Genomic DNA, 25,114 nt, shown 5'->3' on the forward strand with positions numbered 1-25,114 from the left:
GAATGGTGGGTGGTGAGCCTTTAGTAGCCCTGCCCAGCATCCTCTCCAAGTCTGGCATGAACTTTCATCTGCAGAAAAGGAGAGCTCCATTTTGCTTTCTCTCTTTCCCCTGCCACGAGCTTGTATGCCTGCCATCTTCCTGACCTACAAATACATTTTCTAATTGAACCACTACTTAGAGTTGGTATCGTTCAGTCCATCCCTACCTCAGTCTGGAGGTGCTTCTAAGTGTAGAGTAGGCTTGGGAACGTGGTGTTACAAGGCTCCTGGTCAGATACCAAGGACAGAGAGAGAGAGAGAGAGAGAGAGAGAGAGAGAGAGAGAGAGAGAGAGAGAGAGAGAGAGGTGGGAAGGCAGGAGGAAGGAAAAGGGAGAGGAGGGAGAGCGGGAAGAAGGGAGGAGGGAGGGAGAGACAGAGATATTGAAGATCCATTAGTGCCTCCCTTGGGATATGTGAAAAACTCAGCAGTGCTGGCCCAGCCTAGAATTCAAATAGATTTAAGAGAATCTCTAGGCAATTCTTGCGTGTATTAAAGCTGGAGACACTGCAAAGTGTGTTGTTGCTGTTTTGATTTATTGGTTTCTTATAATTATGTATTTTGTTATATAACATGGAAACCTGCTGTTTTCTTTCAAATTCAATATTCTGTACTTTTATTTGCTTTGTTTTAAAATGTCATGGGTTCAACTACAAATTATCAGTTGTCAAAATGTTCTCTCAAGGACAAAGAGAGGACTCAATGGACAAAGCACTTGCTCTGCAGGCCTGGCAACTCGAGTTTGGTTCCTGGCAACCCACCGATTGGGAGGAGAGAGAAAACCGACCCATTTCTGTATCCCCCGACCTCCACACACACGCACCAGTACCTATTCAGGCCGCGTGTGCATACAGATAAGCAAATAAGTAACGGAATTTTAAAAGCATACTTCAAAGACAAGGGTAGTGGCTCTCTCATCTGTAATCCCAGCACTAGGGAGGCTGCGGCAGGAGGATCACCATGAGCTCAAAGCCATCTGTGCAACTAGCAAATGCCCTTGGCCCTAGTAGCCAAGCACGTGCCCCCCGGGAGTCAGTAGTGTGGGGCAGAATGGTCCATGAGGAGAGGTGGCCACAGGAGCCTCGGCACCCTGCACTCTCACATGCAGTCCCACACTACACAAGGCGCAGGGGCAAGGCTAAGGGGGGAACCATGGAGCTGAGCAGCAGAACTCGTGTTTCTCGTCTGCCTCTGGAGTAGTTTATTACCTGGGAGTTGGGCTTCCCTGGGCCAACTTCATCACCAAAGCCCCTAGCTAGGCTAGTACACGCCCTAGGGCAAGGAATTCCTGTAGTAGGGCAGTGGGAAGCATGGTGCTTGCTCTCAGCCTTGCATTAACGGTGCCCAAGCTCAGTGCAATCAGAGGGGCAGCAGGACCACACCTGCCCTGGCTGCGTCGAGATTTCAGAGCAAGTCCCCTGATCCGGTTCCTGCAGTCACCACCTTCCACATCTGCCAATACCTGTTCCTTGCACTGCCGAACGTCCAGTAGGCTCGGGTCGGCTACTCTGATGACCGAGTTGGATTCAGAAAGCAAATAGACACTCCCCATGTCAGTGCGGTGTAATTAATGCTTGTGGGGTCCCAGTGATGGGGTGTGCGAGGGACTCTGATTCCTACACCCACCTAAATTCAAACAAAGTTCTAAACTCTGCCTTTCAAGGTGGCTCCTGGTTCTGGCCCCCTGCATTGCTGGAAGATGACAGTAAATCCGTCTCCAAAGTCAAGCTACTGCACAGCTGGTACCCAAGTGTCCTGCAACCCCAAGGGCAGCACCCGTGTTGGGAAGGTCCTGTCTCCAGAGCTAGGCAGTGGGTGTTGGGGCATTTCCTATGTGGCTCCAGAACACTAAATCTAACAAGGTTTCTGTGACTCTCTGGAGTCCAGTGTTCTCCAGTGGACGCCCACTTCATGATGCAGAAACATACCCGACACTTCTGACTCTGCGGAGGTGAGGGCTGCAAGCCTCTGTCAACCATTTTGCTTTCTGGTCTTTTGCATTGTAAGTGATTAAGGGTTAATATTACAGTTAGAAACCAGACAGTCCCAAAGGTCATTTTCAAATGCATTCACTTGTCCTACTGTACAGAACTATACTGTTAGTTAGGACCTGAGCTGTGTTTGTCCCACTAAACACTGTGTTTACAGACACACAATAAAAACAGGGTAAGAAAACACTGACCAGAGAGCGTGCTCCAGTATGCGCCTGTTTGGCTTCTGTGCTGGTAGTGAAATGTGGGCTCACACACACTGCTAAGCTCCTACCATGCCACAGAAGTGCTATTTCAAAGACCAGTCACAGGCTGTGGGGGTTTGTTTTTTTTTTTTTTTTTTTTTTTTTTTTTTTTTTTTGGTTCTTTTTTTCGGAGCTGGGGACCGAACCCAGGGCCTTGTGCTTCCTAGGTAAGCGCTCTACCACTGAGCTAAATCCCCAGCCCCTTGTTTTTGTTTATTTATTTATTTATTTATTTATTTATTTATTGGTTTTGGTTTTTTTTCCCCCCTTCTTTTCAGTCTTCGTATTAGAATAAAAGTACAGAATTATTTGGAGGAGGTGTTGAGGGTGTCATATGCCTGTGATCCTAGCCCTGGGAAGGCTGGGGAGGAGGGTGGGGAGGCTGGTGATTTCAAGGCCGGCCTGGACTGCACAGTAGACACTAACCACAGTTACTGCACTGCACGTCTGTGAGCAATGCTCTGTGTGGGCAGAAAGCAGAGTTGTGTTCCTCCCAATCCAGGCTAAGCACTGGTAGATGGGATCAATGGGTTTGCTTTCCTTAGGGCGCCTTCCTTTAACAAACCAACCACGAGGGGGAAAGTACAGACCCAGTGTGGAATGGGATTAATAATATTCAATTCTCACTAAACTACCAGATTTCATCTTATTTTGTGGAATTTTCTTTTTCTAACCCAGATCTTTGTAGGGGAATTTTCCCCTAATTAATTGATTGGCTAATAAAGGTGCCTAGAAGCCAATCCTTGGGAGAAAAGGAGGCAGCTGCTCTTTTTCTAGCAAGGCAGAGGCAGGACGTAGACCTGGTAGCTGGCTGGTGCCTTCCGCCGCCAGATTTCCAACATAGAGCAGTGGATGAGTTTAGGATGATAGATTCTGCGCCCAGCGGTTGTGTCATCTGTTATGTTAAACTAAGACTGTCTCGGTGACTCCGGCGGGCTGCAGGGAAAGAACATTAACGGGGGGTGGGGGGTGGGGGGGTGTAACTGCAGCAGAGCTCGGGCTGGAGAGCGCAGTCTCAGAGCTCTGGAGAAGCAGAGTCAGCGTTGGTGGGAGAGGCGTTGGTGAAGAGAAACACACAGTTTCAGTCTCTGTACCAGGCTAGGGACAGAGACCACCGATGTCGATGCAAGCCAGATTTAGTGTGGACTTTTTTGTTAAACTATAAGCTATAGATCTTAGCAAAATTTAAAGTAAATATAATAAACAAACACTGAATATGGCCAGTTACTTACAGTCATTCCTATCTGTGGTTTCAGTTTTGAGAGGTCAGCCACTCTGAAACACAGCACAACATTGCAAAACATCCTGAGGCCAGAGAAGGCTCTGTAAGACAAGACACTGGCCACCAAGTCTGAGAGAACCGAACTGTCCTCTGACCTCCACTATGATGTGTATGCCCACATATCACTCACACACACTCATACACACACACACACACACACACACACACACACACACACACGCACAGGAACACACGCACACGAACGAGAACACACATGCATACTAAATGTTAATAAAACATTTTAAAGATATCTTGACAGACCACATAAACATAATCTTTATTTGAGTATATGTTGTAATTCTCATTCTCACTTTGTCCAGTCAGTAACTTTTGTCAGAGATACACGCACAGGAAGGAACAGTCCACACAGAGTTCAGTGTTCTCTCCAGGTATGGCAGCCAGGGGAGTCTGGGAACACGTAAGGAAGGCCCGGGCACTCCTATTCACATCTGAGGCCAGGCGATATTTTATTTAGGCCGTGACTGTTTTCTGAGGTGTGGATGGAGGATTCTTCCCCACAACAGCAGCAATGCAGTCCAAATGACTGACAGGAAAGAATTGCCCTACAACAGCAAGCTTTAAAGTGTAGCAAGAATTCTGGAACTTTATATGTCTTTGAAATACCACTCAGATACAAATAAACACTTTGTTTCCAGCCAGCTCACTGTCAACACTCGTAGTCATGACACTGTTTTATTTGGGAAGGACGGGCAGGCAGAAGTCAATGATTTCTCCTACTAACAGCTGCTAGAAGTAATGACTTCCCGGCGCCTGCTCTGGTGAAAGCTGTGGGGTTGATAGGGCAAAATTGCTTTTGGGGTTTACTTCACTGCAGCAGTGTTTCCACCAAGAACCTCTAAGTAACTGTGAGTCCCTGCCTGCCCATCCCCTCACATAGAGTATGTTGTATATTAACACTGTTCTTATAGATTACATCGTCGATGTTAATTTTCACTCTGCCAACAAGAAAAACGTGCTTTTACTTATAAGGACCTAAATATTTTTAAGACCTAACAATTGGTTTTCTATAAACAACTGTTTTTATTTTCTAAAAAGATCCCCCCACCTTAAGTCAGAAGATGCCTAATGATTACTAGTATTCCCAGGAAAACGAACCCTGTGACCCTCTTATTTTGTATTGTTAGTATTGTATATTATTGTGATCTGAGTCATCTGTAGGAGAATCATTGCCCATTGTCCTGAAGGTAACTCCTGCTGTTGGCTTTGGCAGACAGCTCCTTCAGACCAACTCAAAGGCTGAAAAGCTGGCCTGAGGTGCAAAGCACAGACTCTTAGATCCAAACCTCTGACCCAGCAAGCCACTTTGACAGGCGGTCACTTAAACGAAACATAGACTGAAGCATCTGTAAGGGAATGCTAATAATTACAAATTATAAAGTAGGGAGACCTCTTGAGGTTGGCCATAAAAACAAAGAGTGAAAAGTTCATCCCAGCCGCCGCTGCCCCTCACTTGTCCAGAACTGCTCTTAGAGCTGGATGCTATCAGTATACAATGTGCTGTTACACGAACAAGACGGCACACGTAAGCCACCATGGGGCACCAGCCTGCAGTGAGCAGAAGCTGGGAGGTGGAGGCAGCAGGAGGATCAGGACTTCAGAGTTCTCCTGGGCTACATGGGATCATGTTTTTAAAAACTGAGGTATGCAATGGGAGGCGGGAAGTCTTGGGAGGTGGGCTGTCTTGGGGGATGGGCTGTCTTGGGGGGGTGGGAAGTCTTGGGGGATGGGCTGTCTTGGGGGATGGGCTGTCTTGGGGGATGGGATGTCTTACTCATCTGTATCACTTTTTTTTTTTTTTGGCTCTTTTTTTCAGAGCTGGGGACCGAACCCAGGGCCTTGCGCTTCCTAGGCAAGCGCTCTACCACTGAGCTAAATCCCCAATCCCATCTGTATCACTTTCTGAAATGGTATTTGGAAGTGCACTCATCACGACAGCATTCCAGCCTTGGGGGGGGGGGGATCTTGCTTCACAGGTCACAGGTGGTGTCTGCAACCTTCCTTGGCCTCTTCTCACAAGCACTACGCATGTTCTAGCCAAACTATAACATTTTCCATATATATGTATATACACAGATACATTAAAACACAGAACTATATAAAATCATACACCGAGTGAAGCACAACACAAAGGTTTCCAAACTGTAAGCACAGGAAGACGCATGCAGGTGAGCCCCGCAGAGCACAGGGCCTACGGACAGAGATTTCCAATCTCGGTTTGAATTTCCTGGAATATAGTGACGTGTCTTCAGACTCATATTTAAAAATTTTAGGTACTGCCCACTCTGTTAGATTTAAATGAAAACGTTCCCTACATATATGACAATAAAAGCGAAACACCTTACAACACATTCCATTTTTAATACATCAGAAAGTTTCCAAGGCAACATTATCCAACACCTGTGCCACTGTCCCTAGCATAACACGGAGCTCTAAGGGGGTGAGTGGGGGAGGGGCCGCCCAGCCAGGACTCAGGTGCTCTTCTTCTCGTCGCCCAGCAAGTTCACCGTAGCCTTCTTGACTGTTGAGGGAAAAGAAAACTGTATCAAGAGCTTTTGTAATGGGAGCTCCATCCTCCCTCCCTGACCACCTGATAATGTGGGTGACTGAGGCGGGTGACTGGTGTATGGATGAGAACACACCAAGGTTTGTGGTCAAGGCTAAGAGGGGCTTCTAGGAAATGGACAAGGCACCTCCTTAGATGCAAGCAGAATTCTTGAAGGTCACCCAGCCTTGAGGCTTGTGTGACATCCTCACCTGGACCATCTGTCCTGTCTCCTTCAATCATCAAAGCAGCGACTGTCATGGTAACCAGAGTTAGGACAGAACCCACATCATACTGCACACACCTAGACTTGCTCACTGAGCCACTATCCCCCAAGACAGGAAGTGTTGGGGGAGAGAGGGTGGGGCAGAGTGAGCCACCACAGATGGCAGCTGGTTCTGATGGAGCCCAGAGTCTCCCAGTGAGAGCCAAGGAACCCCTTTGTCCACAGGCGTCCTACAGCTGCTCCTCCAAATCACCAGGAAATGTTGACATCAAGGAGGGAGACAGTCTTTCTCAGCTAGCTGTGTGAGAGATCCCCACTGACCCTGAACCATCAGAGAACCACTGACCCATCTCTCCAGCCTTAATTTCTAAATCCTACTGGGGTCTGCTTTCTAGATCCAAAGCTAGACCTGAGCAGTTGAGACAGAGACCTGATGACCCGTGATACCTGGATACTCACGTATACCCCATATACCAGACCCTCCCTGAACAGCACCCATGCCGCCTCCTGTTCGTCACCCTCCCGTCCCCGTCCCCTCTTACTGAGCAGTCAAACTCCCAGCTGCACACTGGCCACCAGCGTCTCCAACACCGACCCCACTCCCCTCCTCACAGAAGGTCCCGCCCTGGCCACTCACCCTGTGCTACACTATGCCATCTCTGCTTGAAGACCTGGTTGTTAGCAGCTCCCCTGCCCTTACCCTGTGACCTCTATGACCGTTCCTATTCACGTTCAAACCTGCTGTTTCTCCTACCTTACGAAAGGTCCCTGTGTCCTCCCCACAGATATCACCCTGTCCTCCCATGACACTGCTCCTGTCCCTCAAATCTCTCCGATCAGGTGTTTGTTCCCAGTGCCCATAAAGTTGCTTTCTTCGAGTCACTAATCCTTCCTCACTGCTGAGTCTGACAGCCGTGTCCTGGAGTCATCCTCTATCTAACCTCACAGCACGTGGCATGAAGGACACTTCACTGGACACTACTCTCTGGCCTTCTTGCTACCCTGATCAGCTTCTCCAGGCTGGCGTTCATCTCTCACACCCTCGGTGTAAGCCTGGGGCTCTCAACATCCTATCGAGGGGCTCTCAACATCCTATCGAGTGGCTCTCTGACTGCTCCACGCAGGTCTCTACCTAACAGACACGTCGGACATCTGTCCAGGACCGGATGCTGTCTTTCTGCTACCCAGTCTTCCCACTTCAATGTCGAGCCTACCCTTTGACCTGTTCAGGCTATCACTGCTGGCCTTGGCTTCTTTCTCTCTCAAACTCCCAGCCTAATTCATAAGCAAATCCTACCGTCCCCACCTTAACAAGCCATCGAGACTCTCATACTTACTATCGCTACTTTACTGTCACTGCTACAAATCACGAGGCCACCATCTCTAGCCAGATGGCAACATCCTAGCTAGACTGTATACTTCCTTCCTTCTTCACATCCCCCAACCCCTGAGCTGAGGACCAAACCCACCCAGGGCTCTGCGCTTGCTAGGTAAGTGCTCTCCCGCTGAGCTAAATCCCCTTAGTCCGCTCCTCACGCAGCGGCCAGTCACCCTGCTCTGCTCAAACCACTCCAGCAACACAGTCTGCACCGCTCAGTGGCCGACCCTGCTCCCACCATCCTCTGTTTCTTTCATGGCTTCTACCTCCAAGCTTTTTTTCCCCACAAGCAGTTCCTGAACAATCTACCCTGAGGTCTCCTCTCTGTTGATTTTTCAAGTCTGAGTCAGGAAGTTTTCACGACAGCTGATCTTAATTTTCAGCCTGACTCCCCAGACAGAGGAGCCTCCGCTGTCTAGCTGCCTCCATCAGACTGGCCTCGGGCGTGTCTTTGGGGCGTTTTCTTGATTGCTAACTGCAGGCCAACCTGAACTGGATACACAGCCATCTACCCAGCTGGCACTCTGAATTCTTGGCCTGTGGTGGAAGTCACTTTTCTAAAATGATGACTGAAGGCCACACTGAATGTCACTGAGGAGGGAGCAGAGGAACCGGGGGAGGACAGGTGTCCACTACGCCTGTTGTTTGAGCCTAGGACATGGCATCCTCCACAGTGCACAAGCTGTCCCTGAGCCTCACCTTCTTTGCTGATGGCGTCTGCAGTCTCTTTGGCTTTGTCCTTCACGTCCTTCACCACACTGTCTACCTGGGACTCGTGCTTCAGGAAGATGGGACGGATGACACGCCGGTACAGCAGTTCAGCCCCGTTGGACGGGCTGGGAGCCATGCACCACAACAGGAAGCCGCACTGCAGGGCACAGAATGCTGGTGAGAGGGAGCCATGGGCACGCTGGGATTCCATTCGTGCCCTCCCCCTCCCGGGGACAGCAGTGCTCTGGCATCTCCACCTGCGTTACCAGCGTTGTCAACGGGAGGCTTCACAACTAGGAACGAAGCAGCCTGAGCCACACGAGGAGACTGTGCTTCAAAAGAAGGAGAGAAGAGGAGACGAGGGGCTGGGGCCACAGCTCCGTTCTCACAGTGCTGGCCTAACACAGTCAAAATCCTGGGCTAAGCCCCACAGAAGCTAGGCATGGCAGTACCAGCCCATAACTCCATCGCTGTGTGGAGGGAAAGCAGGACATTCAGGATCACCCTCAGCTACACAGGGAAGAGAAACCAACCTGGGATACGTGAGACCATGTCTAAAATAAATAGATCGATAAATAAGACAAGTACCAATGGGACACAGGGAGAGAGGAAGCCCATCATACGTGTGTGTGTGTGTGTGTGTGTGTGTGTGTGTGTGTGTGTGTGTGTGTGCGCACGCGCGCGCGCGCACGTGCTATATATGATTTGAAATATGGGGCATGCGTGTGAGTACAGGTACACACTTGAAGGTCAAAGGCTAACTTTCAGGAATCACTTCTCTCCCTCCGCTGGTCAGATTTCCTACAGAACAACATAAAGATGAACCTTCATGAATTAATGCTGTTTAGATGAATTAATGATTTATAGAATCCCTAATAATAATAATTTTAGGAAGAAAGTTTGAAGAGATGGCTTTAGTTGTTTTGCCAGAAAGATACAATAAAGTTAGAATCAAGAATAAAGTGGGGGGCTCCGAGGTCCGAGTCAACTTCCCGCTGGTGTTCGGCCTGCTGGGCTGGCGAGGCTATAGGGGCTCTGGTGGAGATGGCATGCGCTGCCGCAAGGTCCCCAGCCAACCAGGACAGGTTTATTTGTATCTAATAAATAATATTTAAATAATAAGAAGACCATAGCTGAGGGGAGGCGGATCCCCATGAGTAAGGCTGTAGAAAACCCCACGGCTACTAAGATTCAGGATGTGTGTTCAGCAGTTGGACTGAATGCGTTTCTGGAGAAAAACAAAATGTACTCCAGAGAATGGAATCGTGATGTTCAGTATAGACGCAGAGTCCGGGTACAGCTCAAACAGGAAGATGGCAGCCTCTGTCTTGTACAGTTCCCATCACGTAAGTCGGTGATGCTGTACATAGCAGAAATGATACCCAAGCTAAAAAACAAGGACTCAGAAGTCAGGAGGTGCTGACCCAAGTCTTCAGCAGGGAGAGGGGAGTAAGAAAGGGAAAGGAAAGAAGAAGAAATGATGTGGTGTGAACATACAGTGTGCAGTTCTGCTGGGAGAGACGTGGCATCTTTGCGTGTGAGGGAACAGCTTTTTGTTGTGTTGTTTAACTGAGCTGCGAGCGTGTGTCTCCCATCTTCAACAGTTAACAATGAAGTCAGTTTACATTACAAGTTTACATCCAGCTTTTAGATGTAAAAAGAAAAATTGTGTGTATGGAAGAAAGAATATTTTTAACAGATAATGACTGTCCCATAAGTTACTTGAAATACTCTGTTTGTCCTCCGTGTAAACATATTTCAGATATATATGTTTAATAAGGTTTGGAATACACATTTTGTTCACCTTTAAGTTAATGAAATAAAAGATTTAAACTGAAGAAAAAAGAATAAAGTGGGGGGCTGAAAAGATGGCTCAGTGGTTAAGAGCACTGACTGCTCTTCCTGAAACAACCACATGGTGGCTCACAACCATCTGTAATGGGATCTGATGTCCTCTTCTGGTGTGTCTGAGGACAGCTGCAGTGTACTTATATATAAAAAAAAAAGAGGCTGGTCCCTCTCCCCCAGTGTAGGGGAATGTGGGGAGGAGTGAGATGGGGGAGTTGGGGAGGGGAACACCCATATAGAAGAAGGGGGGTAGGATAGGGGGCTTATGTCTGGGAAACGGGGAAGGGAATGACATTTGAAATGTAAATAAAATATCCAATAAAAAAAAAGAATAAAGTGTGCTCGCCTCAAAATAGTACGTGAAGGCTGCATATAACGAATGAATGAGCTTTCACAGTTACACTAAAAAGAGAAACAGGCTTGGGACAAGTTTGTGATTAGGGCAAAACATTCATTCTAGGTCAGATCCAGGATGAAGCCACAGGTGTGCACCATGATCAAGTGAGGCCACCTGAGACTGTTGCTTTGACCTTAATGCAAACGTTGTTCTTCTGTGACTCCCCTTGTGTAACATTTTATCTATAAGGTAATTTTCTAAAGAACTTTTGTCTCAGAAACTATAAGAAGGCCAGAAAAAGAAGTAAAGTGTGGCACCTGGGGCTCTGTACCAACCACCAACTGTATATATGTATACGTCTGTTTGCATGTACATATGTGTGTAGGTATGTGTGTATGCATGTAAGTATGCAAGAACACTTGTGGAGTTGATGAGCTAGGTCCAACCAGAGTGTGAGTGTGTGTGTGTGTGCGTGCCTCTCTGTGTGTGTGTGTGTGTGCCTGTGTGTGTGTGTACTGCCTATGTAAAATAATTTCTTTTCCCTCTTTCCTTCCTGGTTCACAACGAGATAATGAGTGCAAGGCTCTTGTCTGGTCCTTGAGCCTGAGAGAAGGGAGCCCTAACAATTCTGCTTTTCTTTCTTTCTAATCCCCTGATGCTAACAGAAAGAGTCTCTTACAGAAGCCAATGGCATTTGGCCTTTATTAGCAAACAGTTATAGACAGAAGAATTGACAAAGATAAATAAACTTTGTCCTCACTGCTGACTCCTCGCCCCATCATTGCCTTTCCTGGGGACCCTTTCATGCCTTGCTGGACTCCAGCACAGAATTCTGAAACTTCAGAGAAAGGAGAGGGGTGTGTTTCTGGCTAGTATCTTTTTTTGTTAACATAGGATGTCTCATTATCAGTAATAAATTATTCACGGAGACATATATTCACATCAAAAGAAGGCACCAAGGTTAAACGCTAATGGCTGACCAGATTAAAAATCAAAAGGGCCTGTTTCAGAGCTTAAGCACGTCTGAGTCCTTTTCTGTTCTGAAGGGTTTTAGGAAAATCATTTTTTATTTTTTACATTTAGTTACTTTACCTGAACAAATATTTTGCCCCCAAATATGTGTGTACATCATATGTGCATGCAGTGCCCACAGAGGTCAGAAGAGGGCATTGGATTCTTCTGGATGGAGTTATGGATGGCTGTGAGCCGTGTGGGTACTGGGAATTGCATCTGAGTCTTCTGCTCGAGCAGCCACTGCTCTTAGTTGCGGAGACATCTCTCTAGCCCCGTGATGGTTTTTTATCCACTATCAGGAGGACAACCATATCATCTAAAGACCCACTATCGACGGAGCCCTCTGAAATGCCATCCACCTACAGAGACACCACCTCTGAGAAATCCAGTCAGGCCGATTCTCTTTTCTGGATGAACTAGGATAAGACTAACAATGGGAGCAGCTCAAACAGCTCCGTTCTGTCTTCGGTGTGATTACTCTGTAGATCATACAGCCAGCTCTCCACGTGGTACTTCCTGGTTCCCTAGCTAACTGTCTTGAGACAGTAAAATAATTACAGCTCTCTGCCTCCATCCTCAGCATTTTCCAGTTCTCACGTTAAAAATAAGGTTAATTACTGTTCAACTCTCCAGTCAGTATCTAGCTACCAGCTATGGAGCTCCATCTATGGAACCATTCTTCACACAGACGCAACCATGCTTTTATCAAGCTCGTCTTCAGGTGACATGAGCCCACTCCACTTCAGTCCAGGCGGAGGACACCAACCGCTCTAACGAGACTGCGGTGGCACCAGCACAGACACAATGAATCCAAGCCGGACAACTCTGTCTGTGGCTCCAACACTATTCACCATCCAAGAGTAGGGATAGGGGGCTGGAGAGATGGCACAGCGGTTAAGAGCACTGACTGCTCTTCCAGAGGTCCTGAGTTCAATTCCCAGCAACCACATGGTGGCTCACAACCATCCATAATGGGATGCTCTCTTCTGAAGTATCTGAAACCACAGTGTACTAACATATAAATAAATAAATCTTTAAAAAAAGAAAAAAGAGTAGGGATAGAACTGACAGTCAGGGCACCACTGTGGTCAGAGTTTAAAGCTAATGTCACAGAAAATGTGTTTCAAAGGCTGGAGATGTGCTCAATGATACAGTGCTTGCCTAAAATGCTCCAGGGCCAGAGGCCAAGGCCCAGCAACACACACACACACACACACACATACACACACACACACACACACACACACACACACGAGAGACAGAGACAGAGACAGAGACAGAGACAGATTGATTTTTTTTTCTAAGACAGGGTCTCTCTGTGTAGCCCTGGCTGTCCTACAACCTCCTCTGTAGACCAGGCTAGCCTCAAACTCAGAGATTCACCTACCTCCCCCTCCCAAGTGCTGGGATTAAAGCTGTGGGCCACAACTGCTATGTATCAACCTTTCCTACCGTGTTCCAATGAATTGGTCAGAAACTTAAGTCTTAGACACACACCACCATTTACGTTCTGATGACATCTAAGTAGAATGAAAACTGTCTGGAAAACAAAATAAGGGAAATATCCTCAAAATATAATATGCCCTTGTATAAAATGGCCTTGTGTAAACTTGTATTAATAATTAAGGGGAAAAGGAATTATAGATCTTGGAAGGCCTCTGCAATATAGCCAGAGGAGAGAGGCTAAATTTAAAATCAATTGTTCAAAACATAAATAAAGTAAAATCAATTGTTCAAGCCAGGCTGTGGTGTGGAGGCATCTCTCGTGCACACCTTTGATATCAGCACTCAGGACGCAGCAGCAGGCAAATCTCTGAGTTTGAGGCCAGCCTGGTCTACAGAGTGAGTTCCAGGACAGCCAGGGCTATAGAGACAAAACAAAACAAAACAAAACAAAACAAAACAAAACAAAACAATCTCTCGAGCTGTGCACAGTAATTTGAGGTCACCTGAGCATAAACCCTGCCTTAAGGGAAAAGTAAACCATGATGGCCGCTCTTCCTGAGCCACAAGCAGAGCGAAGAGTAGGAGAGGGTGGCAGCTTCCCCCTTTATACTGAAGTATCCTCCTCTTTCTTCTGTTGCTGTGGTAATACAGTCTCACAGAAAGCAGCCCCGGGAAGGGCAGAAACTCGTGTGGGAACTTGAAGCAGGCACTGTGGGGGACACTGTTGTTGGGACACTCATTCTCATGGTGCTTAGCTTTTTTCACAGCCCAGGACCACCTGCCGGGGAATGGGAGCACCCACGGTTGGCTGTGCCCTCCTACAACAATCAGTGATCAAAATAATCCCCCAAAGACGAGCCCACCGTCCAGTCTGACTGGGGAGTCCTTCAGCTGAGACCCGCTTCTCTGGCCACTCTAGTTTGGGTCAAGTCTACAGTTAAAAGCTAAGTAGGACATAAATGGCTGTGTCATTTATTCCACAGCCTGAACGAGTTTATAAATTCCTTGGAGGAAAATCGGTTCGCAGACCAAAATAATAAGACACTGGAAGAGTGCACTGTTTCTAAGGAAAAACAACATAATTAACTACAGACCATGTTGTTGTAGCAAAAACACAACTGAATGACTTAAAATTTTACAACAGATTGTTTCTGCGCTCAAAGAAGTGAGGGGGCTGTGGAAGCCTGGTGGCCAGAGCTCGACTGCAGATTCCTGGAACCCATGCTAAAGTAGAACCAACTCCTGACAGCGTCTTCCGACCTTCACAAGTGTGTTTGTGTGTGTATGTGTGTGTGTGTGTGTTTGTGCACATGTTCGTGTGTGTGTGCGCGAGTGCGTATGCGTGTGCGTGTACCCATGCTAAAGTAGAACCAACTCCTGACAGCGTCCTCTGACCTTCACAAGTGTGTGTGTGTGTGTGTGTGTGCGTGTATGTGTGTGCGTGTACCCATGATAAAGTAGAACCAACTCCTGACAGCATCCTCTGACCTTCACAAGTGTGTGTGTGCACGCACACGCACACACTCTGTCACACACACTCACACAAGGAAAATAAAATTAAAATAAGTGCTGAACGAAATTAGTTAGGCTTAGAAATTATGAAGGATGAAATAGAAGTCCCAAAGCATGGCATTCCTGCAGGGGCTGTGGCTCTGAGCAATGTGAGACAGTCAGACCGCAGGGAAGAGGGACGTGCAGACAGACTTTCTAAGATGAAGGCTGAGATCAAGGAGCAAAGTCTACCTCAGAATTAGAAATCAACACTAAGGGGCTGGCGGACTACGTCAGTGGTGGGCACTGCACATGTGCAAAGCCCTGGTCAGACTTGCAGCCCAGGAAAAAAAACCAAATTAAAGCACAAGATAGCGCCCTACCATCCAATCTGCACCCAAGCTTCCTCAGATTAGAAAGCATTTACTTATACAACTGTATAAAAATAAAACAAACTGTAAATGGGTCATAAGATATAAGTTACAATTGCTAAGTATAAAACCCCAAACTTCAGGTGTGCTACACGCATGCCAACTACATGATAGACTGAACAGCATCTTCAAAGTCATGATTCTGTGAGTGGGAATGACTCAGACACGGAAAGGCTGTAAGAATCCGGTAGGATGTGAGGAGGACAGAGAGCCAAATCAACTTTCAGAATAATGCACAAAACAGAACCAAACACGGAAGCCACACCTTATTTACAGGCAGAGAAGTAAATGGTAGACTAAGTCGCCATGAATGAGTGAGGGAGCTTTTCCAGTCTTTAACATATTTATTCTTATTCTATGAGTGTTCAGCTTCCACACGCCTGATTCCCCGGAACGGGAGTCACAGACGGTTGTGAGCTGCCTTGTGGGCACTGGGACTCAAAGCTGCGCCCTCTTCGATGGCGGGCAGCAAGCACTTTCAACCACTGAACCACCTCTCCAGCCCTAACAACGGTTATTTTAAAGCAAAGTGCAGAGTGGATTTTTCCTGAATCTTTCAGAGTGACCTGAATCTTTAAACTATGTCATGTGTATTTTGCATTAATAAAAAGGGACCAAGGATAGCCTGGAGTCCCTCACGGCTGGGCACACCACCTTCCCTAGCTCGCAAAGTCTGTGGTCGGAGAACAAGAGGCAGTGGTTACATCACATCCACTCTCTGTGGAAGACACCTGGGCAACCATCTGAGGACAGCTTGAGAAAGAACCACATGTTCATGAAATGAACAACTCTCTCCCTCTCATTCCCATCTGGGGAAGCCAGAAGCCCGAAGAGATCTACTTATAAATGAGTTTCAGTTTCCTGGCCTTTCCTCCAAATGCTGGCAGCATGGGCTAGTCCTGTGCCAAAAACAAGGTTTGGCAGCGCTGAGCTCTGACTACCACACTGCCAAAGTTACCAAGATAACATTCTCAACCAACTAGATATTTTCTTTCTCCAAATTTATTATGGAAATTGTTGGGGTTTCTCCCCAAAATAACGACTCCCGTTCAGCACTGCGATTGCTGAATGTGAATTCGGGAGTTGGTCACGCATCACTGCATGAAGATTAGCCTGTGTCAGTCATGAGACTTCCGTTCTCTTCAATTATCAAACATGCCTTTGACACAAGTTGCCCTGGCTCTTCCAAGGCCTTAACGGAAGGGAGAGAGGAATCCTGCCTTCTTGGCTGCAATCTGAGACAAGAACCACTCAAAGCCCTTGTTCCTGGTGCAGAGGTCCTACGACGGAGTCTGTGAGACAGAGGGCAGAGGAGACACACAGTGGAGGAGAGGGCTGTCATGTACCTTCAGCATGTAGTAGAAGGGGAACCAGGACAGGAAAAGGTCGGAGAAGAACTCGGCGATGCTGAACACACCATACACCACCCAGTACGTCAGCCACTGGGTGTCATCATCTTTGTTGGGGCTCTCGATGGCTTTCATTCTGAAAAGCAATGCAAAAGAAAATATGTCGTCAACTAGTGAGACCCACTACTCCTTTACAGTCTGTTCTCCCACACCAAAAACTCAAGCAGATACATGGGCAGCCATTAACTGCAGCTTTCAGGAGGCTGAGGCAGGAGGATCTCTGTAAATTCCAGGCCAGCCAGGCCTACATAAGGAGACCCTGTCAAAAACAATGTTTAAGACCTTCATAGCAGCCTGTGGGGTAGTTTTTGTTGCTGCTGCTGGTTTTTGTCTTGTTTCTAGAGAGGAAACTGTAGCTTGGCGACGAGGCAGCTTTGATTCAGTAGCAGAGCTGGGTTTATACCTAGAACACTGTAGCGAGTCGTTTTCTTAGAGAGGCAGCTCGCCATCAGACTGGACAGCACTAGCAATGTGTCTGGTATAAAATGTGCGTTTAATGTTTACTAACTAACTAAGTACAGTAGGAGGTTTGCAATCTCATTTTTGGAAGGTACCAGAGAGATCTCGTCCTGTACTAGGAAACGCCAAGGCCTACAGGTTGTTCATGGAGCATAAAGAGCGGAGAAAGGTCGTAGTCTCAACGTGTAGATCCCCAGAAGACCCTCTACCTTTCCTCCTACTTACTGGGGCAGAGAGGGAACCATCAGAAGTGAAAGTCTGAGCCAGTGTTCGAGTCTGCTGGCTCCCGCCCACCCAGTGGAGTTGGGTAAGACACAGTGTCTGGTTCCCTCTTGAGACCTGCAGATCAGGCTCTGGAAGGCGGCAGACAGCCACATGCTCTCAGCCAGCTGCTCCGGAGCCAGGTGTGGTGACACACGCCTTCGGAAGGCGAAAGCAGGAGAATCTCAAGTTCCATGCCACACTGCTGTCTTGAAAAATAATAATAACTAAAAGGGCCGGGAAGGTGGCTCAGTGGGTAAAGCACAAAGTAAGGGGTCGCCCAGATGCCCATGTAAAGCCAAGCTGATTTCTGTGTGTCTAATCCCATCCCTACCATGGAGATGGGAGGCAGAGACAACCATCCTCAGAAGCTCACTGGCCAGCTAGCCTGGTGTACACGGTGACAAACAAGAGACCCTGCCTCACCTCATCCTGTCCTCTGACACCCGCAGGGGTGCCAGGGTAAGCTACTCCCAACACATTAAGACTTAAATCCCACTGCAGAGCCCACGTGACAGCCATCATCTCAGACTCCAAGTCTTGACAGCACAACCCCACTCATTTCCAAGAAAGAAAATCCCAGTAGCCACTGTGGTTCCAAGGGGCTGCAGGCGAAGGGTAGCTACTGATTCCCGGGAGAAGGCCAAAAGGGAAAAGGTGCACAAAATAACACTGACAAGAACTTAACACTACAATAAGTCAACTCCACCGGCCTAGAACGCACACCGGAGCATTCTTGTGTATAAAGGAACTTAAGATTTAAGCCCTTCACCAAGATTTTAAGAACTAAATCTAAATGCCCTCTGTTTGGTTTATTGGGCCAACAATTCTGGTTCTTTTCGCTCTCAGCTACACTCAGGGGCGTCCTGGAGCAATCTCAGCAGCAGCTGCCAACGGCTGTGGCCCTCTGCATAGCCCTGGCTTCGTCATTAGTGGCAGACGCTGATCCCGCACTCTGAGCTCCTGCGGGAAATATTCACAGCTTCCCTGGACACACCGAGGTCTTTAAATCCATTACTCTCTGCAGCCTACACTGCATTTTCTCACACGACACAAAGCCTCACCCCTTCTGCACAGCACTGTGGCTTTCTTCTCCTCTGTTGTGGCCACGTACCATGTTCTGGGAATGGAAGGTCTGCTTCCCTAGAGCAGACGACAAGAAAGAAGCTGGGTAGGTGACAGACAAAGCTAAGGTGGGAAAGACGGATTGCTGCACCAGGGGAGCCAGGAATCCTACAATTTCACAGGGCAGAATTAGGAACCACAAATGTCAAATCAGAGGCATCTTCATCTCAAAGATGAACTATATAGTTCATACGTAAGTATATATATACGAAAACTGACCTCGAATTTGCCATACAGCTGACTGGCCTTCAGCTGCTCATCCTCCTGCCTCTACCACCCAAGTGCTGGGATTGTAGGACCGCACTAGCATAACTGGCCATGCGTGTGTGTGTGTGTGTGTGTGTGTGTGTGTGTGTGTGTGTGTGTGTGTGTGTGCGCACATGCATGTCTGCCTGTCTATGAAAATGAAGGTCAAAGAGGCCAGAGTGGTATCAAAATGATTCTAATTCATTAAAATTATAAGACCATAGAAGCTCCACACAACACATTTTAAAAGGGGAATGGACTATTTAAGCACTTTTTAAATATTCTGAAATCTTTATTTTTTTCTTTTCTTTTTTTCGGAGCTGGGGACTGAACCCAGGGCCTTGTGCTTGCTAGGCAAGCGCTCTACCACTGAGCTAAATCCCCAACCCCCTGAAATCTTTATAATGGATAAAAACAAAGACATCCAAAACATAAAATATAGAAACATATTCTAATTTGGTGCTAAAACAAAACAAGCAAACAAAGAAAAGATGTGCCTGTGTGTGCTGCAGACGACAGGTATCCAGAAAGGTTTCAGAAAGCATAAAATCAGCCCTGAGCACTGGGACAGCAAGGTTTTACTTCTTTAAAGGATTTCTGTAATAAACACAGTGCTTCTGGGGTGGGGGGCGAAACAGGGTTTTTGTGTGTAACAGCCCTAGAACTCACTCTGTAGACCAGGCTGCCCTTGAACTCAGAGCCCTGCCTGCCTCTGCCCCCTGAGTGCTGGGATTAAACACAGGTGCTGGCACCACCTGGCTTAGCGTGGTGCCTTATCATAACAAAGGCAGAAGAAGGTTTTATTTGGAAAACACTGGGCTGCAGACAACTTCCTACGATGATAGTTCTCTCTGGGGCTTTGTTATAACCAAACGCCAAAGTGAACAGCTCACTTAACTTCTCTCTTGAGGAACTAGCTAATAGATTTCCTTATAACAGTCTTCTCTAACAACCACACGATCTGTGCTTTGGGATCAAAAGGCCTTTGATATATACACATAGAGAAACAGGAGAGAAGGTATAGCCCATCGGATGAAACGAACTCATTTGAACTTTCTACCTAAACAAAGTAAACTATCAAAAACTAATTACGCTAGGTCAGAATAAGCGGGCACACTGTCTGCCTGGCTTCGAAACCACTTTACCACCCTGCCCCACCTCATTCTAACCTTGGTGAGGGGTGGGCATTCATTCTCTCTGGGCTTCAGCTTGTTCATCTACTAAGTGACATGATAACCCCTTACTGCGTCGCCATGACGATTATAGTAGTTAGTATACATGATGTATTTATAAACACTGAATGGCCCAGAATAAATATGTCCACAATAGGTAATAATTATACTAATTTTTATTAAAACTCACAGGGAGGTGGGTAATTAATGAGAGAAAAAGATCAACAGTCCCTAAGATCTGGTTCAGGAAATGCCATCAGTAAGGCTGAGAGGAGAAGAGAGAATTGTCTGTGGATTTTAAATATATCCCGAATCTTACGTGCTGCAAGAGCAAAGAGTCAGCTGAAACCCCCAAAGGCCCGTGTACAGTGAAACACTCTTTGGGCCAACCCTGGAAGACATACATACTGGGAAAACCTATTTTCTTTAGTATCGAACTGGCAACCAATCCACACACAAGGGCACGAATGAGCCTCTCGCAGCCCACGGGCGCTCAACGATTGGTGCTGGCTGACCCCACTCCTTGTGGGCTCACCTACTTGTTCACACCTCTGAAGCTGTGTTTGCTTGGGTTTTTGTTGTTCTGAAACAAAGCCAAGAACTGAAGGTGTTAAAGGACAGCTTCAAAGACATATGAAGAAAACCAGAGCTGAGATGGTCATGAGGTATCTACCCACCAGTCTGCTGTCCCTCCCAAACTAAATGCCTCTAACGAGAGCGGAAAACATCCCTTGATCCAGACATGACTATGCTGCCAACCCCGGGGTTCAGGTGATAAAGAGGTGTCCATCCACACTCAGCTGTAACGCACTCCTCTCCAGTGGGAATGCTGACTGCAGATGTGGCTCTGCAGAGGGGGCAGGGGTATGTGGGAACTTCTGGTTTTCCTGTTCCATCTATAACTCAGCTACTGTGGGTCTATAATTACTCTCCAAAGCAGGCTACTTTAAAAAGAAAGTTCTGCTTACACACCAGACATTTGACAGCATCTTTTTTATCTCTCATGTTACAGTACGCTGTTTAGTTTGGAATTTGGGGCATGAGTGTCGTTTACTTTTTTTGTTTAGTTTTGTTTTTGAGTCAGGGTCTCTCTATGTAGCACTGGCTGCCCTGGAACTTTCTCTGTAGACCAGGCTGGCCTCAAACTGAGAGAACCACCTGGCTCTGCCTCCAGGCTGCTGGAATTAAAGGAGCTTCAGTTACGGGTTTTTTGTTTTTTGGCTTTTGGTTTTGTTTTTTTTTTTAAAGATGGGTCTCAGATGGGACCCATGCTGGTCTCAATGTGACATTAACCAGGGCTCTCTCTCCAGGCAAGCCTTGTCCTCTTAGGCATTGTGATTGTGGTGTGTGCTATCACAAGGGTTTTCATTTTGGCTGTTTTGATGAGGACAGAATACGTCTTTTCCTATCTGCATACATATGTGCTAATAGCATCCAAGTTTATAAATGCTGCAGACAAAGCTCCAACTGGCACCAGGGCGCTGAGTTTGTGGAGTGGTGGTCACTGCCACCATTTAACTATCGCAGCAGCATTACTGCATCAGAAGTGCCAGCGAAGCTCCATGCTCCTCCCTCCCTCCCTCCCTCCCTCCCTCCCTCCCTCCCTCCCTGGCAACCATTCCTTTGTCACACACCCACAGCACGGTTTTGTGTACATTAACTGGCAGAAATAGGGGAAGCCAAGTCCAGGGGAAGGATCAGAGTCTCCACCCACTGTGGTAATCCCAGTGCCTTTGTTTGATAAACTCCTGGAACTCCTAATAGTGTGCTCAGGACGCATGGCTGTCCATGGTGTCATGGGAGGAAAGACACCTGACAGCCGAAGGACAAAATATCCCTGCTGATAAAATGAGAGACCCTTACAGCTAAAACCACTCTGTGGACTCCCTCTTCCAGCCTGCTGAGCAGGTGTTGCCCAGCGTGTGCAAGCCTCCATGTTCAACCCCAGAGTCACACACACAGATCACAACTGAAACCAAGCCAGAAGCCCGAGGAGGAGCACCTGCCAGCAGCCATCACTCGCTCGCTCTCAACAGAACGTTTGTTCTCGGTGAGCACAAGCGTTTCAGTGTTTACGTGTCAACTGTTAGCCTATTCATTTCCTCCATGTTGAGTTCTCTTCTTCCAGACGCAGTCTCTCTTGAGAGTAACACAGGAACACTGGGAAGTATACAGAGGAGCCGGGGGTGTGGTTTAGTGGTTATCGCACTTGCCTTGTACACGCAGGCCCTGGGTCAAACCCCAGTACCACAAAACAGAGTTTAAGCAATTAAAAAATTAGAATGAATATGAATTAATGCTGCTCAACTCTTAAGCAGTATTTTGAGTTACAAATATGTTTCATTCACATCATTAACAAATTAAAAGTAACAGAAAGAAACTACGGGAAGAAAGTGCATGTTCTATTTTAAGTATTTATTATAATTGTAATTATTGGAACTTTCCTCATCAGACATTGTATCTGTTATGTTATCACAGCCAACCAATTAGACACTTTAAAATTACACTTATCTAGAGAGTGCGCATGCGTATGCATGTGTGTATCCACATGAACACATGTGTTCAGAGGACATCTTGGGGGTCAGTTCGGTCCTCCCACACTGGTGCTGGGGATTGAATTCAGGTCGTCAGGCCTGGGGCACATGCCTCCACCCCCTAAATCATCTCCATGTCCCCTCCACTAGTCATTTCTAACAATACATGGCTCTTTCAGACTTAAGGCTCTTCCTGCCAACGTGCATCTCAACATTCTCTCCTGTCATTGCACTCAACAGAGTAAGAACGAGTGTGTGCTACCTACGCTATGGAGTGGGTAGCACTGCCATGAAAGGTGACCATACACTGAGTCTGAAAACCCACGTGGTTATTTAGTGCTGCCCATGTCTATATTCTGCCTGTCAAATAGTAAGCTTGAGGGGCATTTATCCACAGGCAATACTGATGGCTTAATTTTCTTTACTTTGATATAATTTTTCTTAGAGTATAGAGAAATGAATGAAGCAGATAAGACCTCTGGCTTGTTTGTTTTCCCACATTAAATGTGCACTAGTGTGGATAACGGAAGCACACGCAGGTTATCAGTACAGGTGACCTACATGTACATGACCCCGGGCCACAGTCCTCAATGGTTTTCATCCACCTATAATCAAGCATTTAAGAAGTCTCAGAGCTGGGCTGGAGAGATGGCTCAGTGGTTAAGAGCACAGACTGCTCTTCTGGAGGTCCTGAGTTCAAATCCCAGCAACCACATGGTGGCTCACAACCATCTGTAATGAGATCTGATGCCCTCTTCTGGTGTGTCTGAAGACAATGACAGTGTACTTATATATAATAAATAAATAAATCTTTAAAAAAAAAAAAAAGAAGTCTCAGAGCTGGGGTTGGGGATTTAGCTCAGTGGTAGAGCGCTTGGGTTTGGTCCCCAGCTCCGAGAAAAAAAAAAAAAAAAGGAAAAAAAAGAAGTCTCAGAGCCAGTGTGTGTCACAAGCATATAGCACCCAGGAGGGAGGCCGGGGTGAATTCAAAGCCAACCTACACTACGTAGTGACACTCAAAGCCAAAACCTCTTCCTCATTAGACTGCACGTGTGCTATGGGAGAGGGGTCTACCACAGGAGAGGCTGAGTTATGGAAAAACAAGTCTCAACGGAAATAAAAACCAAGTTTAAAAAATGTCCGGACTTGGGCTGGAGAGATGGCTCAGTGGCTAAGAGCACTGACTGCTCTTCCAGAGGTCCTGAGTTCAATTCCCAGCAACCACATGGTGGCTCACAACCATCTGTAATGGGATCTGATGCCCTCTTCTGGTGTGTCTGAAGACAGCTACAGTGTACTTAATAAATAAATAAATCTTTAAAAAAAAATGTCCAGAGTTAAGCTCTTTTCCATTGTGCCTCTGAGATGGTAGATGACACAAAGATGGAGCTGAATCTCCTTCCTTCTGGCCGCCAGAAACTCGCTGAAGCGTGTGAGTATCGCAAACCATACATCCTGTGAGAAAGCATGGCCGCAGAGTAGCTGCTGGTGCTTGGGGTGAAGAATGGAATATGTGGTCCGAATCCGTGATGGGAACACAAGGAATCTTGCCCCTCAGCAGAGTGGGCCCGCTGGAGTCCGGGAGTTCTTGTTTACAGGCCAGAGAGAACTGGAGAGAGGAAGCCTGCTCAAGGACGCCCTGTGGGTACCAATCTGAGTGTCCCCAACTTGGTTATCCCACAGGAGAGGGGGTGGGGCAGGGGTTACTCCTGGACTGACAGCTACCATTGTGCTTCAGTGGTTGGGGCCCCAAAGACCTAGCAGAATCTGCAAATTTTCATAAAGAAGATGATGTCTGTCAACACGGTGCAAACAGTCCTTAAAAGAGGGTAGGAAGCCCAGGAGCAAAGCACCCGGAACTCGACCTCCTGTGTCTCATGTCCTGCAACACAGATGTGGACTTACTGCTCTGAAGAAACTAAGGAAAGCGAGGAGGAGGCTGCAGAGGAGGCCAAGAGAATGAAGGAAACCAAAGAGAGCAGACGGGCAATCCTCCCGGAGCCTCCACACCTCAGCCTGGGTCAGTCAAACGTTAAGTCTTTACCAGGAGCGGATAAATCATCGGGTTTTGGGTCCTCCACCCCACGAAAGAGGAAAAGAAAGTGGATTTAAAGTTCAAACCCTGTTAGTCCAGGTTGGTTGTACTCCGCCTGGGGACAGCCTACCCCGGAAGCATGGCAGGAGAAAGCACAAGCCACACGAACGTACAGGCTGAAGTTAAACCTTAGCTCCTTCATCTTTGAACAACGATGTTTTTAACAGGTGCTTAAGCACAGGAAAAAATAACAAGAAGAAACAAAAATTAGTAAGGGGAAAATTAATGAAAGAAAACGGTACTTCAGAATACTCCTAATTCTTAATTTGTCTGAAAGTTCTGTGAGGTAAAGTTAGGAGATCCTAAGGATGACCAGGTTGCTTTCCTTTGTACACCACAAAAGAATGATCCTTAATGCCTGCTTCTGTGACTCCTTTTTTCTTTTCTTTTTCTTGTTTGCTTTTTCAACAGAGCCCCGGCTGTCCTGGCTGGCCTCCATTTGCAGACCAGGCTGGCCTTGAACTCACAGAGCTCCGTCTGCCTCTGCCTTCCGAGTGCTGGAATTAAAGGAGTGCACCACTACATCTGGCTGCTTCTGTGACTCTTTACACGTAATAACATTGAGTTTTATAAACATAAGCTGGGCCCAGCAAGATGGCTCAGCTAGTGAAGCCAGACAGCTTGAGTCCCATCCTCTGAGGCCACATGTTCATGTCTGTAAGCCCAGCCCCACCATAAGACTACGGTTCTATCACCCAGCCACCCACATACAGCACCCTGCCTGAAACGAGAGAAACTCTGCCACAAAACAAGGCCTAAGGAGAACAGGCTGGAGACGCAGCCTTGGCTAAGCCTCTTACTGCTCTTGCAGA

The 25,114-nt window shown here is 47.1% G+C and overlaps 1 protein-coding gene and 1 pseudogene across 2 annotated transcripts in view; one reads left to right on the forward strand and one right to left on the reverse strand.

The window, feature by feature from the left end:
• Positions 1 to 3,808: 3,808 nt before the first annotated feature.
• Reep5 (receptor accessory protein 5) overlaps positions 3,809 to 25,114 on the reverse strand; it is a 37,978-nt gene continuing 16,672 nt past the window's right edge. The window contains exons 3-5 of one of the 2 annotated variants that reach the window (NM_001108888.2): positions 16,348 to 16,486; positions 8,423 to 8,591; positions 3,809 to 6,095 (exon numbers count right to left, since the gene is read on the reverse strand). In NM_001108888.2, the coding sequence (NP_001102358.2) occupies positions 6,046 to 6,095; positions 8,423 to 8,591; positions 16,348 to 16,486 (358 nt within the window). In that variant the 3' untranslated portion in view covers positions 3,809 to 6,045. The remainder of the gene's footprint in view (positions 6,096 to 8,422; positions 8,592 to 16,347; positions 16,487 to 25,114) is intronic. The other variant, XM_039097000.2, reaches the window with a different exon arrangement.
• Positions 9,232 to 10,226, forward strand: Srp19-ps2 (signal recognition particle 19, pseudogene 2; annotated as a pseudogene).

This window comes from Rattus norvegicus, chromosome 18 (genome assembly GCF_036323735.1).
Source record: "Rattus norvegicus strain BN/NHsdMcwi chromosome 18, GRCr8, whole genome shotgun sequence".
NCBI lineage: Eukaryota > Metazoa > Chordata > Mammalia > Rodentia > Muridae > Rattus > Rattus norvegicus.